At 36.5% G+C, this 18,604-nt stretch overlaps 2 protein-coding genes across 2 annotated transcripts in view; both read right to left on the bottom strand.

Annotated features, from left to right (window-relative positions):
- LOC143910016 (uncharacterized) overlaps positions 1–18,604 on the bottom strand; it is a 358,729-nt gene that overhangs the window by 237,501 nt on the left and 102,624 nt on the right. The gene's annotated exons all lie outside the window — the stretch shown is intronic.
- dgo (ankyrin repeat domain containing protein 6 diego) lies at positions 1,584–10,379 on the bottom strand. The gene is made up of 4 exons (XM_077446602.1): positions 10,374–10,379; positions 9,789–9,890; positions 4,613–4,807; positions 1,584–4,541 (listed from the first exon to the last, which is right to left on the bottom strand). Exons 1-4 carry the CDS (start codon positions 10,377–10,379, stop codon positions 1,752–1,754), a joined length of 3,093 nt encoding a protein of 1,030 aa, XP_077302728.1. The 3' UTR covers positions 1,584–1,751.

Below are 18,604 nucleotides of genomic sequence, written 5' to 3'. Positions count from 1 at the left end.
CTTTTCCCATGCCTCCGTTATTATGTTTTCCAGCTCTTGAAGCGTTTTTGGATTGCAGGCTTTTACTTTCCTCTTCAAAATCGCCCATAAATTTTCGATAATGTTCAGGTCTGGACTGTTCCCGGGCCAGGTAAGGGATTTAATTCCCAAACTTTCTTTATAATTGGTTATCTAAAACAAGTCGATGATATTTACCACATAAAAAAACAAATTAAAGATAGAAAAACGGTTTGATAACTTACAGAACGAGCCCGATATCAAGGTGCAGATTCGTCCTGAAATATTGGTTCAGCGACGAATTCTATGAGTGCTTCGATGGTGGGTAAAACACGTTCCCGTATCGTGTTTTCGTATTGGATGGCATTCATGGACCTTCGGACGAACTCTAGCGCCCTTATTCCATATCCTGTAATGCACCCCCATATCATGACATACGGGGAATGCTTCGCGGTCGCGAAACACAACTTGCGTGAAAACATACTCCACTTCTACGGCGAACTGTGGTCTTCCCATCTGATCCAATAAGATTCCAATTAGATTCATCTGAAAAAACCACCCTGTACCAGTCCTCTGATATCCAATTCTTCTTGTCCTTGGCCCATTTCAACTGCTTTTTCTTCATTGAAACCGCCAGAAGTGGCTTTTTCGCGAATTTGATCGCTCTAAACCCTAATTTATTCAGCTTCCTTTGGATCATACGGGTATGTACTGCTGTGGATGATGAAGTGTAAACCTCATCCCTGATTTTAGAAGCAGTAATAAATTGATCTTGAAGAGCAGCACGTTTTATGACACGATTTTCACGTTCCATCAATTTTTACTTCCTTCCAGATCCTGGAGCCCTTGTTAATAATCCTGTATCACTGTATTTTTTGATGAATTTTCTCACAGAACCTTCACTGAACCCCACCCGACGAGCAATGTCTCGATACGCGATTCGCTCTTTCGTAAGAGCCAAAATTACCGCTTTTTCATCGGTCGACATTTGGCGTGCGGACGACATTTTTCCGATGCGATGCTATTGCAACCAAAGTTAACGCGAAACTAAATAGGGAATTGACCATCAGCTTTGTAAATCTTTGAACCAACGGTTACACAGAGTTGTGTAAAAAAAAAAAGGTTGGGGTCTCATTGTTTACGGCAGGTAGAGAGGTTTGTTTCGCGCTGTTTGTCCGAAATCTATGTGCGTACCTATTTTTGTCGCTCACTGTATATGATATGGTATGATATGACATGGCATGATATACATTGTATTTGATTGAATTACTCAGATTCTGTCATAGCCGAGTTCAGTATAAATAATATATATATATATATATGTAGAATGAAATAAAAATACAATTTAAAATTTCGCGATTCAAATATGTATATATAATTTATTATATATTAAGTCTTTCACATCTAAAGGCACACCGTACACATTCATATATAAATAATGAAAATTAATATTATTTGCAATACATTTATATGTGTAATTAATTAAAATTATGACATTTCACAGTGGTAAGGTTTTTATTTTTACTTTTATTTCACAATCTGTGACTTTTTTTCTTACACTCAAACCTTGCAATATATTTGTGGCACATAAATACAATATCTGTCCTGAAAAATTATATAATACTATAATACTTATTACAATAATTATTTACAAAATAAACGATGGCCATTGTCTTTTTAAAGAATACACCTATTATTACATTGTACTTTGAGTTTTGAATTTAATTAAATCTTAATACTACATAGTGATGTTTTCAAACTAGACTCGATGCACCTATGTGAGGATGAACCATAGAACTGTTTGTTATGTTCCTGTTGATAGCCAAACCCATCTTTTGATTTATAACATTCTCAGAGCAGTCTACGTTGCCGGAGAGACTCGGAGAAGCTCCTTGGGAGCTGCCGTACACTTTAGTACTATATCCAGAATCGTTATGCGAATCCCTATCCAGTTGGCTCTGTAGTTCTGAAAGATGTGTGTTGATTGCCAAGTTCTGCATTCGATTGGATAGATGATTCTCGTTCAGGTGCGATGGAAAATTCAACATTTGGCCGGCCATCAAGTGTCCGTGGCTGTTTGCCATCATCGGCTGCATGCATATGTTCGATATTTCAATCTCAGCGTTCTGATCTAGTTGGTTCGTGTACGATTGAGGAGTCCTGGACAGTTCCCTGTCCATGTGGTCGTGCATCATCTCTCCGAGGAGTCCGTTGGAGCTGTACACGGGGTTCCGGTTCCGGCTGTAGTTTATGTGCACATTCTCGTTCGGTTTAATCTGATGATTGAAGTGAGGATGGACGTGCTGGTTGACGAATCTGTGCTCGCCGCCGAACATTTGAGCGTCGTGGAAGCGTTGTTTGTTTGGTATTTCGTGAAAGTATGCATCTTTGGGTATCGGCAGGATGCTGCCTCTCAACGCCAGGTGGTTGTTGCTCGGATTTATGCAATGTCCGTTGGGTTTATTTGGACTTTGGGGCTGTGCGTTCTGATTCGACATCATGTTTTCGTAATTGGGTAAGGGTAGAGTTGTGAGGAGGTTTGAATTTTGCATGAGACCGGGCTCTAGCGTACTTCTTATGGGTACGTCTTCCTCGTCGCTGCTTTCAGATTGGTTTCCATCGGATTTGTGATGAAAGTTGAACATTTTTCTGGTAGGAAATGGAATCAAGTTGTGGAAGCTGAACTTTTTTGGTGATTTTGCATTCTGAGGGGCTTTACTAGTCGTCGGTTGAACTGTTTGATTGATCGGCTCTATAGTGTTGAAATGAGTATTTTCGCTCAATGGAATTGTATTATTTTGCCAATCGCTCTTGTTGTATTGATTTGGAGTTTGATAGTTTGGTGACATAGACCTGCTAGTTCTTCCTTCGATGCTTCTAATACCTGGAGATCTCATTTCTCTAGTCGGTGAACGAGATTCTCTTTGAAGTTCGTCAATGAACTGACGCTCTTGTATCCTTGCTACCAATTCGTGTACCGATCTTCTGGATCCTACATCGACTGTCACTTCGTCTGGGTTTTTCATATTCGGAATACCTTCAGATGGGACTGATCTGGACATGTAATTCTCATCACATCTCGATATTTTTATATATCCATCATTTTCTATCGCATCCAGGCAAGTTTTACTCTTCTCGTATATGTCCAAACTATCCTCGTAATCTTTTTTACTCTGGTTCATCGCCGGTGTACTTATTCTGTTTTGGCCCTCTTTGGTCATCCATCTGCTATTACTTCCGCTGGATATTTTACTATGCATTGAATGCCTGTCGTCACTTTCTGACTGTGTTTGATTGGCGTGAATCTCAGCTGTTACATTGTGGGAAGATAAACTGCTTTTAGTACTACCTTTGGGTGCATAGCTTGCTAAAGAAACACTTTTATCGCTCATTCGTACACTTTTACGTCTGTCAAAATGGTTTGTTTCACATTCGCCACTTCTGAATTTATCGTTTGATTTGACTGACTTGCTTTGACTGATGTCTAACAAATCTGCACTTTTAGAGGATTTCCTTGTCAATGGCTGCTGATTTTCTTGCAATTTGCTATTGAAAGTTTTTATAATATTCCACGCCTTGGACTTTGAATCTAGCATTTCTAAACTTCTCGTCCGTTTCAATGGAGCTATATCGACCGATCCTTTAGGACTGAAGTCTAACTTTCTAACCCTTTCCGATACCCTGAACATCATACCTCTCGTCAGCCACTGCTCTAAGTGTTGCTGTCTCTCCTTGCATAAAAATCTTTCAGCAGCTACACATCTGGTCAATTCCGAAATCTGCCCTTGCGTTTTCTTTTCCAAGTTTGCAACTTTCTGATCCAACTTTTCGTGAGCTTTATCTATGTGATGCTTCAATTCTTGCTTGTCTCTGTTCAGCTTATCTTCCATATGTTTGAAGAACGGAGCACAGTAACAAGTATAACCGACACCGACCGGACCTTTACATATGTTTCCAGCCAGATCTAAAAAGTATTGCTCACCTTTCTTCAAAGGTTCCTTAGGCAGTGAATCTAGCTTTGGTTTAGGAAAATTTCTAGGATCTGGATAGTAGTGGCAACCGTACGGCGACCAATGCTTAGCATTGGTTTCGAAATGAACATTCTTAACCCTCTTCTTATCCTTTGGCTTGCTGGGACTCTGGTTCAAATCTTTCTCCTTGCTTTTCTTTTTTGAACTCTTGTCCGCTCCATCAGGTGTATCCAAAACTCTCTCAACACTCTTGTCTCGATTACTCTTGTCTCTTTTCTTGGCTTCTTTGCGCGTTTTGGTCGTCGGCATGTTCAAAATGTCTACTATCTCATGCAGTTCTTTCCGAATCGCTATGTCTTTGGCCGTTTCGTTCTGCTTATTCTTTAAGGACTTGCTGCATCCGGCTTCTAAGAGGATCCTCGTCAGTTTCCGACGTCCCATGGCAGCTGCAATGTGCAAGGCCGTGTCTCCGTTCTTGTTTTGGTCTGACACGTGACACTCTGCCGATATGAGGATCCTTGTAACTCCTGCATGACCGTAACGAGCTGACGTATGCAATGATGTATCTCCGTACTGAAACAAATATAATTCTTAATAATATAAGTCCATGCCTAAGATAGTCAAATATGGTCAAGGCAACTTACGTTGTTCTGTATATCTGGCTCGCACCCAGCCAACAATATCTCTCGGCAAGTTTGATTATGGCCATTTTGGCAGGCAAGATGGAGTGGCGCGAATCCGCCATTGTTTCTAATATGGAGGGCAGCTTTAGTCGCCAGCAGGGCCACACAGCGACTATAACCCTTCCATGCAGCTTCGTGAAGTGCAGTGTTCCCGTGCTGAAAAAGCATTTTATAAATGATTAGATAAATATATCATTACTGGTGTTGTGCCCGTTGATTTCAACGGGTAATTTCGGAAAGGAACCGATACATGAATTAAAATAAAGTTATGTGTTATATATAAATATAATGTAAGGTAATTTTAATTTAACAGGTATTATTAATTGTAAAAAGTTGAGTGCCCGCATTACACGCTCACCGATCCAACCCGTTCGAAATGATGAATGAATGTGTGTGTTTGTCTTTGTGGATGTGTGTATGTATTACCCGTCTACCTGTCGTCGCTCGGCCTGACGTCACATAACGCTCTACCCCCCCCCCACACTTCCCCGCTACCACGCGTCTCCTCGACTTATTGACTCTGATTGGCTGTGTCTCCACGGTCCGGCACATACCCACATCGCGTTCGTTTTTATATATCATTAGAATGAAAATCGAGGAAATTTCCGGCTGGCCGAAGGCTCAGTTTGGCCTTTTATTCTATTCCTTTCGGCCGAAAAAGAGACACACAAGTCGAAATGTCAAAATGATGAGTCCCTGCGCGGTCTACTCGACGCAAATCGTAACCTTCGTCAATAAGGGCGAAAACACACAGCACGGAACGTCGACAAGTTCTCCTACATTTCTTCAAATATGGGATACACCGTTATCGATCATTGTCAAGCAAGGATACAATTTTACCGAAAATACTCCAGGGGGTTATTTTGGAGCGTGCTGGGCGTTCCATGAATATGTGCAAGGCACGACCCATTTTGTTCGCATGTTTAAAATTATCTAAAAAAAAAAACCACGTGTTACGCGCATCGCTGTGTGTTTTCGCCCTAAAGTGACGTCACACGCAAGCTACTTAAAGACCTAAACTCATTGGCCACGCCTGCTAGATTTTTCTACCCTTTTGGGTTTTCTTGAATGAGTTTGACCTTTAAATGTTGTTAAATGAGCAAACCCTAACACGTATCAAAAACTACTGAGCTAGCATATGTGAAGGTTCAACCTTCAACTTGATATTAGATGTACAGGTCTGTTACCAAAAATTGGCGCGAACAAATTCCCTTGTGTTGGGTCGGTAAATAGGTGCATAGTATGCTGTCCCTCTGCATTCAATAATAAAAATACGCTTTGTCCCTTTCGCGCGCTTCTGTGCGAGTACGAGAACGCGCCAACTCTCAGTAACAGACCTGTACTTATTGTTAAGACGGCATGCCACTGATACAGAGTCACTTTTAACTTTCAATTTGAAGTATTAACATATGTAACATATTAGCACTGCTCTGTATGTAACCTTTACTTTCAACTGGACATCTCTACTTGCATGGAATGTAAGCTAGACTTGTTCAAATACAAAAACATATAATCAATCGGACTGAAACCTCCAGTCCAGACATACATACAACTCATACTAATGATTTGATATATTTAGATTACCCTCTGTTTTGTCCCATATGAAGCCAAGTAACAATATGGGAGTTACGAAACCCAACACATTATTATGCAAATCAGTGCAAGGCGTGACCTTGTTCTCGCTGGACTGGTTTAATTGGTCCCACTGTTCGTGAGGTCGTTTGTTTAGCTGATGGCTGGATAAAGGGGCTCATGGGAACTCCTCGAGAAGCTGGAGACCAGCCCCGCAATTACAGGAAATTATCCAGGGTAGCCAGGGTCGGCTACTGGATTTAGCACATCATTGATTTATACGCCTCTGCAGCATTTGAAGTAGGGCTGGCAAAAAGTACTATTATAAATATATTTACCCGCTGTTCTTTTACATATGGATAAACGATTTTTTTAATGATCGACAACTTATAAGGCTTTGTTCACATCATAATACAATCTGTTGGGTGATCCTAATGTCTTTGAGACAACTCTCGAAGTCAATGGCCACCTTAGTGCGACATTACAATGAAACGGTGAATATCGGACTGTAATTTTCACCCGAGATAATCCAAAGAAGTGTTGTATTGTAAATTCATAACTTCCGATCGGATTTTTTCAATCGCAATTCACTTGTACAATCGTAAATATCGTTCCCACAAAATCGCCGTTGGTACGAATAGAGTTAATTACAGGATATACCCCTTGCGGCGATCGACTGTCGATAGAGTCGAATAAAAAAAAATCGACAAACATGCATAAATAACTCTTATAGACAATTTAAAATAATCATTCAAATTGAAAAATTTAATTTAAAAAAAAACAAACAGAACTTTGAGTAAAAAAAGTGTGGACCCCCTATAGCGCAACACATCAAACTAGTGGTGTTACAGAATTAATAAGAACCAATTTAATAAAAGAAAGTTGATTATTATATTGCATCCCCAGAGCTCTAAGATGATTTGCCTAAATTGAGTTATTAAAGCAGCTTTGTTCCTGTTTTCATATTCTATTAGAGCACATTGGCGAATTTTCAATTTTTATTTCAAATCAATCACAATTCCTTTCCAAAACTACTCATTGACACTTCAGGTGGTCGGAAAAATGCACTTAAGAGAGCCGCACTCTCGAGACATCCAAACTTTCAAAGATGCGCAAGAAGAACTAACGCAATAGAATTCCACAAAAAATCGTCTAGGGATATTTTTTATTATAAGAAGGTGCTAACCCTTTTCTGTAGAACTCTATTGCGTAAGTTCTTCTTGAGCGCCTCTGAAAATTAATATTTCTCGAAACTGCGCCACCATTCAGTGCAATTCAGTGCATTCTTCCGGGAACCGAAATTTCAACTGTCAAAATATTTTTTATTTTTCATGCACACTCGCCTAACAGATTGCTCCAAAGCGGCGAGTGTGATAAACGGATTACATACATACATACGTAAATCAAAACAATACCTGACATCTATGGTCAAACATTACAAACATCGTATACAATACGATCAATAACATTTTTCATGTAACAATACGAATTTTTACATTCAATATACATCCACAGAGACATCTATGGAGAGAAATCTGGCGAAACCTGAGATATAACAAAAACTCAAGGTTTGCAATAGGAAATTGGAGCGGGAAAGCCAATTTTACAGGAACCGTTTCAGTGAAAATCAGAAAAATTGGCAAATTCTGATAAGAAACGATCGATCTCGACAAACCAAGGTCTGGCCAACAACGAGACTCTAGTGGGAATCGAACCCGTGACACCTTGCACTAAAGAATACAACACTAGACCACGCTGCTGGTTATATGCACTAGTGGATATAAAAGCCAAAGCAATCTAAAACTAACTGACTAAAAAAATGGTTCAATTACTATTTTCAACCATAATTTTTTTACTCTCTTTTTTGTTATTTCAAAAGCACCAAGCCAACGTTTAAGTCTGATAATCCAATTAACCTAACCTAGCCTTTGTAATCCAATGACGCTATACACTACATTGAGTCATTTAGTGTTGCCAGATGTATCAGAAACCGTGTTCGTCTCGTAGTTACATATAATATGTACATATATACTAAGCTGGGGATCGAGCGCATGAAACTCGTAAATTAACAAAAAAAAAAATGTTAGTTGTATACAGATTTTGGGCCATTACGTATGTTCGTAATAATTACAGGTGAGCCAGACATACCCTTAATCAAATTCTTCACCGCCCATCGTGCGTTGAAACAACGCAACCAAACAATGTTGACGTATGGGAACTCGACATGGATGTGAAGTACACGATAGAAGCCACACTTTTTGAATATCACCACGTTTGTTAACACTTTTGATGTCGATATCATTATTATTACAATTCCGAGAAGCTTCATATTTGCACTTATTGGCCAGAATTTATTTATTGCGGAAATTTCAGCATCCTTGAACTTGATGTGCAAATAATTTTGCGTTTATTGTTTTCTCGAAATATAATATACGATAATAGCAGTCAATGCTTATGCGCGCACGTGCCCATTTCCGAAAATGCATTAAGCATAACTTTCATCATTCGGTTAAGCCCAGCCATTTTAATAGGAAAGGAGGGGGTTAAATTTGAAACCCTGCCCTTTTTACTTTATCTATGTACGTAGTAACAATAGATTAAGTTTTATGATCATGCGAAAATTCAAACTCAGAATCGATTACTGATCACGTTTTTATGATCTAGAAAAAATGTGTGTCTGTGTATTTTGGGGATTTTTTGAACACCGTTAGTTCTATGAAACTGAAACTTAGTATTGGTTACTGAAATTCTTATTTTATATTTTTATTGTCACAAATCAATACACACTCGCCATTACAGATTTGCTCCAATGCGACGGGTGTACGTTAATGAAATACATAAACAATCAGAAATCAGAATTACAGTAATACATACATATACAATCAGAATATATAGAATATAACAATTAATCAGAAATAATAATCATAGTGACATCTATGGATTTCAGATTACTGTGTATAATTAATACAAATTATACACAGGCAGATTTTTGTGACAACAGGATTAGATTTAATACCAATTTTCAGGAACCGTTTCAGCAATGATCAGATAAAATTGGCAAACTCTGATAGAGAAACGATCGATTTGGAGTCACAAAACCCCCAAATCTAACCAGCAGTGGCGAGGACACGAACCTATGACCTCAGTGATGCTAAATATATACGCTATCACTAAGCCAAACTGCTGGCTATGGACACAACGTAAATTTTTTTCAAATTTTTAAGTTGACCGGAAATGGTACCAGAATAGGTACCGGAATAGGTGTCCTCTTTTTTTTAAGTTTTTGAATTCAATTATCTCCCAAACCGCTAACTGAATCGAGCTGAAATTTTTTCACATGTAATAAAAATTATAAATTTTATAACCTAATATTTTTATCTGAACCGGAAGTAGTACTTTTACTCTAGAGGATCGAGGTTTTTTATGTTTTTCTCGGAAACCTTTAAGCTTAAACCTTTTTTGTATCGCCTTAGGTCCCTAGCAAAGTAAATCCGCCACTTTTTAATGGACATGAAACTTCATACGTTGCGGAAGTATGAGAGACAAAAAATGAGAGGACTCTTACCAAGCTGTCCTGTCGATTCGGATCGGCGCCATTTTGAATCAAAATGCGAACAACCTCCGAGTGTCCATCGGCCGAAGCTCGCTGAAGGGCCGTGCAGCCATTCTGAAACAGGGAAAGAGATGAAATTAGTGGAAGCGTCTTCAAAAACGCGCGCCATTGTTTCCAAGATGGCGGCTCGCGCGTCCCGAAAATGCGCGCGCGATGGCAGCCGACGCGGCCAAGGACCGGTTCGCCGATTTTTTTGCGCCGGACAAAAAACCGGCCGTTGGAATCTCCATCAATTACCGGAGACGACGGCAGCAGCGGCAAGGACGCTATCTCTGGAGACTCGTGAACCGGTTTCCATTTTTGCGCGAGCGTGCACCATTTCGGTGATCTTATTCCGCATCACAATGGATCACGTTTGACCGTCCTTGGTGCCAAATCGTCAATAGTTACGCAATTCAATGAAATTTCATACTAAATTTTAATAGTAATCAGAAAATAGTAACTAAAAACCGACCGCAGATGGCGAACCGATAAATCAGGAAGCTTATCGTACCATTTTTGGACCCCTTAACAAAACTTCAGCAGCACATCTCACACCTCCATATCACTAAGGAAGTAGGAATACACACATATAATAGTTGAATTAGCATGCACGCCACTGCCTTCTGACTATTTGTAACACGTAATCGGATCACGACCGATCCATTTGACAACATATCATAAATCTTACTCGTCTAATCATCCACGTCAAGGCACACATAAGCAGATACTCCGTTGGGATGATGCATTGGGGTGAGATAAAAGTTGTCACTCACTGCCAATTAATGCAGTGAAATGTTAAAAAACGAACCTGCCTTATGGAGTTTATGCTGCGTATAATATGAGGAGTAGTTTTAATCGATTTTGGTATATTTTTTATACGCTGGAATGTGTTTAATATGCGATCATTAGTCGAATGCGCGAAGGGGTCAAAAGTATACGTTCGCGCTCATCAATCTGGACTGCATATTAAGCTCATTATTAAATTGTCATGTTTTGTTTTAAGTAACTTTTTTTAGACTGGTACCTAATGTAGAATTACATTAGAAATGTAGACAAAATCTTCGGGTATCGAGCTATTAAATTTCTTCATTGAATTAAGCTGGATGGAGCACATTTTAGCAATGCGTTTGATATGACTACGTATATACATATGTATGTTTGACTAAGGACTACATATATATGTATATACCAGTGGGACTGACTTAATGAGGAAAAGCTTTAGATCCAAATAAGCTTTTCAAGGGATATAGATAGATAGAAAACCTTTTGATGTCAAACTTTTACACTTTTTTTATCAAAGAGTATCAATCGACTAGTCTGGGTTATGTTTTACAAATTTTACAAATAAATTTATCTCCTGTATCAAAAATATTAAGTTGACTGAAGTATCTTCTCCGGATGCAGGACAGAAGGGCTGGTACCAGAATCCAGAAGGTCTAACTTAGTGAGGAAAAGCTAAAGATCCAGATTTAACGTTTTTAGAAGATACATATGTAAAAAAATGGAATAGTCAAGATATAACGCCCTTTGATGTTACACTTTTTCACCAAAAGATTATGTTTTACAAATAAATACTTCAAGTTGCAAGTTCTCCAGATAAATTAAAACCAATATGAAAACAGAAAAGGCAGACCAGAGAGGCTTGTACCAGAAGGGCTAACAGTGAGGAGATGTTAAAGATCCAGATAAGCTTTTTTAGATGATACGTATGAAGTATTAGAATAGTCGTGATAAAAAACCTTTTGATGTAACACTTTTTTTACGAAAAAGTCCAAATTGACCATGAATTGTCTTGGGTTATGCTCTACAAATAACTGCTTCTAAATTGTATCAAAAATAAAGAAGCCAACTGTGACCCAAAACTTGGAATTGCAATTGGTGAAACATTCTGAAATAAGATTAGACATATCTACATATGTAGATCTCAAAGAATATAAATTATGCAAAATATAATCTCTCAAATGATACAGATAAAGCTATCGTATTTACTTTTACCTTCTTATTTAGAGGGTTAAGTCGGCTGAGGCAAGTTCTCCAGATAAATTACAATCAGTATCAAAATAGAGAAGGCAGACCAGAATAGCTAACTTCCATAACGAGGAAAGGCTTAAGTTCCAGATAAGCTTATTTAGAAGATACACGCAGAATTAGAACAGTCGAGATAAAAAACCTTTCGATGTTAAACTTTTTTTACTAAAAAGTCTGATTCGACCAATATTGGTTATGTTCTACGAATAACTGCTTCTAAATTGTATCAAAAATAAAGAAGCCAACTGTGACCAAAAACTTGGAATTGCAATTGGTGAAACATTCTGAAATAAAATTACACATGTACCTACATATGTAGATCTCAAAGAATATAAATTATTCAAGATATAATCTCTCAAATGATACAGATAAAGCTATCGTATTTACTTTTACCTTCTTATTTAGAGGGTTAAGTCGGCTGAGGCAAGTTCTCCAGATAAATTAAAATCAGTATCAAAACAGAGAAGGCAGACCAGAATAGCTAACATCCATAACGAGGAAAGGCTTAAGTTCCAGATAAGCTTATTTAGAAGATACACGCAGAATTAGAACAGTCGAGATAAAAAACCTTTCGATGTTAAACTTTTTTTACTAAAAAGTCTGATTCGACCAATATTGGTTATGTTCTACGAATAACTGCTTCTAAATTGTATCAAAAATAAAGAAGCCAACTGTGACCAAAAACTTGGAATTGCAATTGGTGAAACATTCTGAAATAAAATTACACATGTACCTACATATGTAGATCTCAAAGAATATAAATTATTCAAGATATAATCTCTCAAATGATACAGATAAAGCTATCGTATTTACTTTTACCTTCTTATTTAGAGGGTTAAGTCGGCTGAGGCAAGTTCTCCAGATAAATTAAAATCAGTATCAAAACAGAGAAGGCAGACCAGAATAGCTAACATCCATAACGAGGAAAGGCTTAAGTTCCATATAAGCTTTTTTAGAAGATACACGCAGAATTAGAACAGTCGAGATAAAAAACCTTTCGATGTTAAACTTTTTTTACTAAAAAGTCTGATTCGACCAATATTGGTTATGCTCTACGAATAACTGCTTCTAAATTGTATCTCTTGCATCAAAAAGAAAGAAGCCAACTGTGACCCAAAACTTGGAATTGCAATTAGTGAAACATTCTGAAATAAGATTACACATACCTACATATGTATGTATGTAGATCTCAAAGAATAAAAATGATGCAAGATATGATCTATCAAATGATACAGATAAAGCTATCGTATTTACTTTTACCCTTCTAATTTTCAGGGTGGCTGAGGCACATTCTATGGACGAGTGAAAGAAATCTATCAAAAAAGGAAAATTCTCCACATACTTACATAGTGCACACTTTATATATGTTTATATATAATTTTTTTATATATGTATGTATGTTTGTTTTGACTTGGTTATATATTCAAGAAGCGTATGCCGTGTAATGAGACACCGTCACGTCTCAGACGACACGTCGAACGTCGAAATACATAGTAGTCGACAACTTCACATCAAACACGCTTGTATAAGTACATTGGTATAGTTGCCTAAATAGAAGTGAGATATTTAACGATGCAGTGTTTGATTTGAAAACGGCCTCGTTTGTGTGCAGAGCTTGCGGTCCAGAATTGCGATCGTGCGTGACCCCAAGTCATGGATGATAGTAGGATAATAATAATAATAATCGACCGCAAACCGTCATGCATCGTCAGCAGTCGATCTAATTTTCATCAATCATTGCCGTAGCACGAGTCATCGCATTGTACGCAAACCGAAATAGCGGATGGTGGGTATGATCGTGTTAAAATGCTTCCTGATTGAAATATTTTATGTTTGGCTCGATTTATCATTTTAGGGCGGAATTTATCAGAGACATGTCAAAATTACAAAATGTGGAATTTTAAAAAATTAGGTAGGTAGGCTGAAATTCCAACCGGCTGCAAATGGGAGAGGTCAAAAATATAATATATTCCAAATTGTATGTGAAAATTCCTTCTTCGCAGAAGTTGGAATTCCTTGGTAGCTTGGAATTTCGATATGAAGTAAATGGAAATTTGGCAGCTTGGAATTTCGATATGACGTTAATTGGAGATGTTGAAATTCCGACGTCTCATATTTCTGACGAGTCAATAATTTTGCATGGGTAAAATTGCAATAAATTTCAAACTGAAATTCCAATATTTCTAGATCGAAATTTCAAATTTATATATTTTTAGAAACAGTTCTGACAGGCTAAAATTGTACTATTCCATAGTTTTTATAAACTCTATAGTTATTTTGATAGAACAGAAGTGCTGATTCAAAATTCCAACGAGCCATATTTCTCAGAAATTTCAAATTACATATATGCTGCAACTGTAATATATTGTAATATGTAATTCGACACATAAAAATCAATTTTAACGTTTGATTTTAGAATATATTTATATGCTTCATTTTTTTAAGATTTTTACATAAAATTTGTCATTACGCAAGCTAAGTTTTTTAAGACTTTGAAAATTGATATGTAAATATGTATATATGTATTTGTGAATTTTAAAATAAACTTAGGTGTATACGAAAAGTTTTTCAAGACTGAAAATCTTGAAAATTGATATGTACATATATATGTATGTATGTATTTACGAATTTAAAATAAACTTACGTGCATACATATGTTATATGCCAATTTATATTAATTAAATTTTGAATTCAGGTTTATTTCAAACACGAAGCGGAAGTAATATTGTAATTCAACGCGAAGATTGATTTTAATCACATACATGCAGTGTTATTGATTGTATTTAATACGTAATGGCAAATAATTCGCAGAAGTCGTCTTCTATGCAACAAAAAAAAATCAATATACATAAATAACAGCAATATACTTTATGATACGGCCGTATCAAAAGTCAGGTCGAATTCCAGCCATCGACACGCCCAAAAAATCAGGTATACTTTGAATTGGTTTTTTTTTATTTAAACTATTCGCGTATGAATTTCACGCTTCACTATTGTTAAAGAAATAATATATGTATTATAATAATATCATTCGGTGAATGACTGTTATATTTATTTTATTGAATAAATACTATATATAAGTACCAGGAATCACCATGGCAACTTTTTAGTGTTTGTAGAAGTATTGTACATAATATAGATTCAGATAGACATGTGAGTTCAATGAAAAACCAACTTTAAAGACTAAAACCACGCTCCATATAAATAACAGTACATACATACATACATATATATGTATGTATATACACAAGATTTTGACATACAAACCATATGCAACTGACAATTGTCTCCTACATTTCTTCAAATATGGGATTCACCTTTATCGATCACTGTCAAGCAAGGATAACAACGATAAAATATCAAATATCAAGCAACACTAAAATAACACCGAAAACACTCCAGGGGGTGATTTTTTGGGAATGTGTACCATGAATATGGGCTAGGCGTGCTGCGTTTTTTTCTCATGTTTGAAAGGATCTAATAAAAAAACACGCACCACGTCCCAATCAGTGTGCTGGATATTTGTGACTCAAGTCGATCGTTTCTTATCAGAATTTGCCAATTTTATCTCATCATTGTCGAAACGGCTCCTCAAAATTGGGAAAAAAATAATCCTACCTGCTGTCACAAATCTTCTATATTTAATATGTACAATTTTTAAAATTTATGTACAATTCTAAATCCATAGATGTCTCAATGGATTAATTAATTAATTGTTAATTTCGTGTAATAAAAAAAATTGTTTGTAATTAATTGTCCAGAAAGGCGCATTGGAGTCTTCCTGTACAGCCTTCCTGGTATATATCTATGTAAAAAATAAAATACAATGAAATGTTCATTTGTTTTTCAGATATACAAAACTATGTTCGGTTTATCTTAGATTCTAAAAAAATGAACTCATGATTCGAACAGTTAAACGAATATTCAAAGATATGAGGCTTTTGTATTTTTACATACCTCTTTTACGTTTCACTTACGATTACAATTCAGGAAAAAGTTTACCTCTTATCCGATCGTTTTAATACTTTGCCATATTGCTCATTTTGGTCATCAATATACATAAGTAAATGGAGCCTCCGCCATTACGATAGAGATAAAATATCGTTTAAGAAGCTTTTCAAATCTGCCCGGCGTTTACCGTTGACGTTTGTTTATTAGTTTTAAACATAGATGGCGGTACTAAAAAAAATTATTGGTGTTTTTATTCAAAATAATAATTTTATATACCAATTATACAAGAGGTATGTTTTTAAAAAACTTCTTTTTGTAATTGTTTGTTGTTATTAACCTCTTCTTACTTTCACTTATGTAAACAATCTACTGGAAAGAGTCGATATTCAAATTAAGCTAACCGCGAATTCAAAATCTGATATTATTAGCAATGAACTTATCAATTTAAAATCTTTTCTTTCAAATAAAGGTCAAGCAAAAAATTCCACTCATTCTATTTAATTTTATAAAACAGCATAATTTACAAGAATTATATCCAAACATTTGGGTTGCTATGCTTTTCCTGACATTGCCTGATACTGTAGCAAGGTTCCCAAGCCCGGAACAAGTCGATTGCAAGCTAAGAAGAGGTATGTAAAAAGGAGGATGGTAATCCGTTTTTTATATTTTTTTTCTAGGGGTGTTTAGAAAGAATTGAGCATTAAATAGTTATATGAAAGTGACCATACAACCGGAGTAGAATTATTCAATTATCTGATAACTAAAAATAAAACTATCACTGTTTGATCTGTGTACATATATTAAGCCGGTATTGGTTAGAAAGTTTGTTTTGGACGAAGAAACAACTGAAATTTTAGGATATGGGTTAAACGTCAAATGCGGCCCAGCTTTGTTTGTTGGTGGAAAACTTATTGATAAATGATATTAACAATTATGTAGATACAACATAACTTCTTATTGAATACTTATCTCGCAGATAACGTTCAGTGAAGAGATGTAGTTTTAGCTGTGAAATGTCAGATCTGACAAATTTGGCCGTAAATCGATATTTTTATTTTTATTTTATTGTTACAAATCAATATACACTCGGCATTACAGATTTGCTCCAATGCGACGGGTGTACGTTAATGAAATACAGAATACATAAACAATCAGAAATACAGTAATACATACATATACAATCAGAATATATAGCATATAACAATTAATCAGAAATAATAATCATAGAGACATCTATGGATTATTTTTAGATTTTTTTTTGTATACAATTTGTATACATATAATAAATAGGAAATTATAGAGATGTCAATAGAGATATCTATAGATTTCAGATTACTGTGTATAATTATTACAAATTATACACAGGCAGATTTTGTGACAACAGGATTAGATCTAATACCAATTTTCAGGAACCCTTTCAGCAAATGATCAGATAAAATTGGCAAACTCTGATAGAGAAACGATCGATTTGGAGTCACAAAACCCCCAAAATATAACCAGCAGTGGCGAAGACACGAACCTTTGACCTCAGTGGTGCTAAATATATACGCTACCACTAAGCCAAACTGCTTGCTAATAGAGGATATATGCCATTACACGAAACTATACGCCAAATTTGAAATTTATATATAAATATGAGAGTTAAAACTATAAATATTTATATATGAGAGATAATGAGAGCCTATAAAGCAAATTTTATAAAATATAGAGTGAAAAAAGAAAAAGTTATAGGCATTTAAACAATTGAAATCTGACATGGCGAAAAGTGAGAAGAGTCTAAACAAACGCTGGATAAACGTCAGGCACTGTTTCGTGGGAGAAGTTTCAAACGCGTCCAACGCGATATCTTTGCACCATCGTAATGGCGGAAGATCCGTTTACTTACATATATTGATGACCAAAATGAGCAATATGGCAAAGTATGAAAACGATCGGATAAGAGGCAAATTTTTTTCAGAATTTTTTCGTTAGTTAAGCTTAAAGGAGGTTTGTAATAATAAAAACCATCCAGATATTTCCAGCAGTGATAGTCATATTCGTGCTAACCCAATCTATGTAAGCCAGGGGAATGTTACAGGCCGTTAACTTCGCACGGACGACGCCTGGTACTTAGGCCTGATAGGGTTATCTCGTCATTGTGTAGCCGGGCATTTTAAGTCAACCGTAATGGTGGCTTTGAGACTTTGCGTCCGTTGTTCAAGTTCAGTGATCGGTGACCTCTCGCCACGTAGCGCTGAGAAAAGCCTCGGTCCAGGGTCAGGGGTCGCCAACTCGATCCCGACAATAAAGCCTCCTCTCCCACTCGAATACAGTATTGTTGTCGACGTGAACGGACTCTACGTGGGGGCACCAAATTGCGTCTCTGACTTAAGTGGCATTTCCTGGAAACCGATTCGATACGTATTGGGTGTTGTCGATTCTACAATGTAGAGGAATTTCGATTCGTTGATGGAAGTCTATACAATATCAGCTATGTATATTGGAAAAGAAGTACAAGGTACAAATTTGAGCTAGCAAGCTTTAAAAAGTCACGTCTTTTTACATACCTCCTTTACATTTCACTTACGATTACAATTCAGGAAAAAGTTTGCCTCTTATGCGATCGTTTTCATACTTTGCCATATTGCTCATTTTGGTCATCAATATAAGTAAATGGATCCTCCACCTTTACGATGGTGCAAAAATATCGTGTAAGACGCGTTTGAAATTTGAATTTCTGAAAAGTGCCTGATGTCTATCCAGTTCTTAGTTTTAAACATAGATGGCGGTAGTAAAATAAAATTATTGGTATTTTTATTCAAATTAAT

This window comes from Arctopsyche grandis, chromosome 3 (genome assembly GCF_051622035.1).
Source record: "Arctopsyche grandis isolate Sample6627 chromosome 3, ASM5162203v2, whole genome shotgun sequence".
Lineage (NCBI taxonomy): Eukaryota > Metazoa > Arthropoda > Insecta > Trichoptera > Hydropsychidae > Arctopsyche > Arctopsyche grandis.
This window is presented reverse-complemented; position numbering and strand designations above follow the sequence as displayed.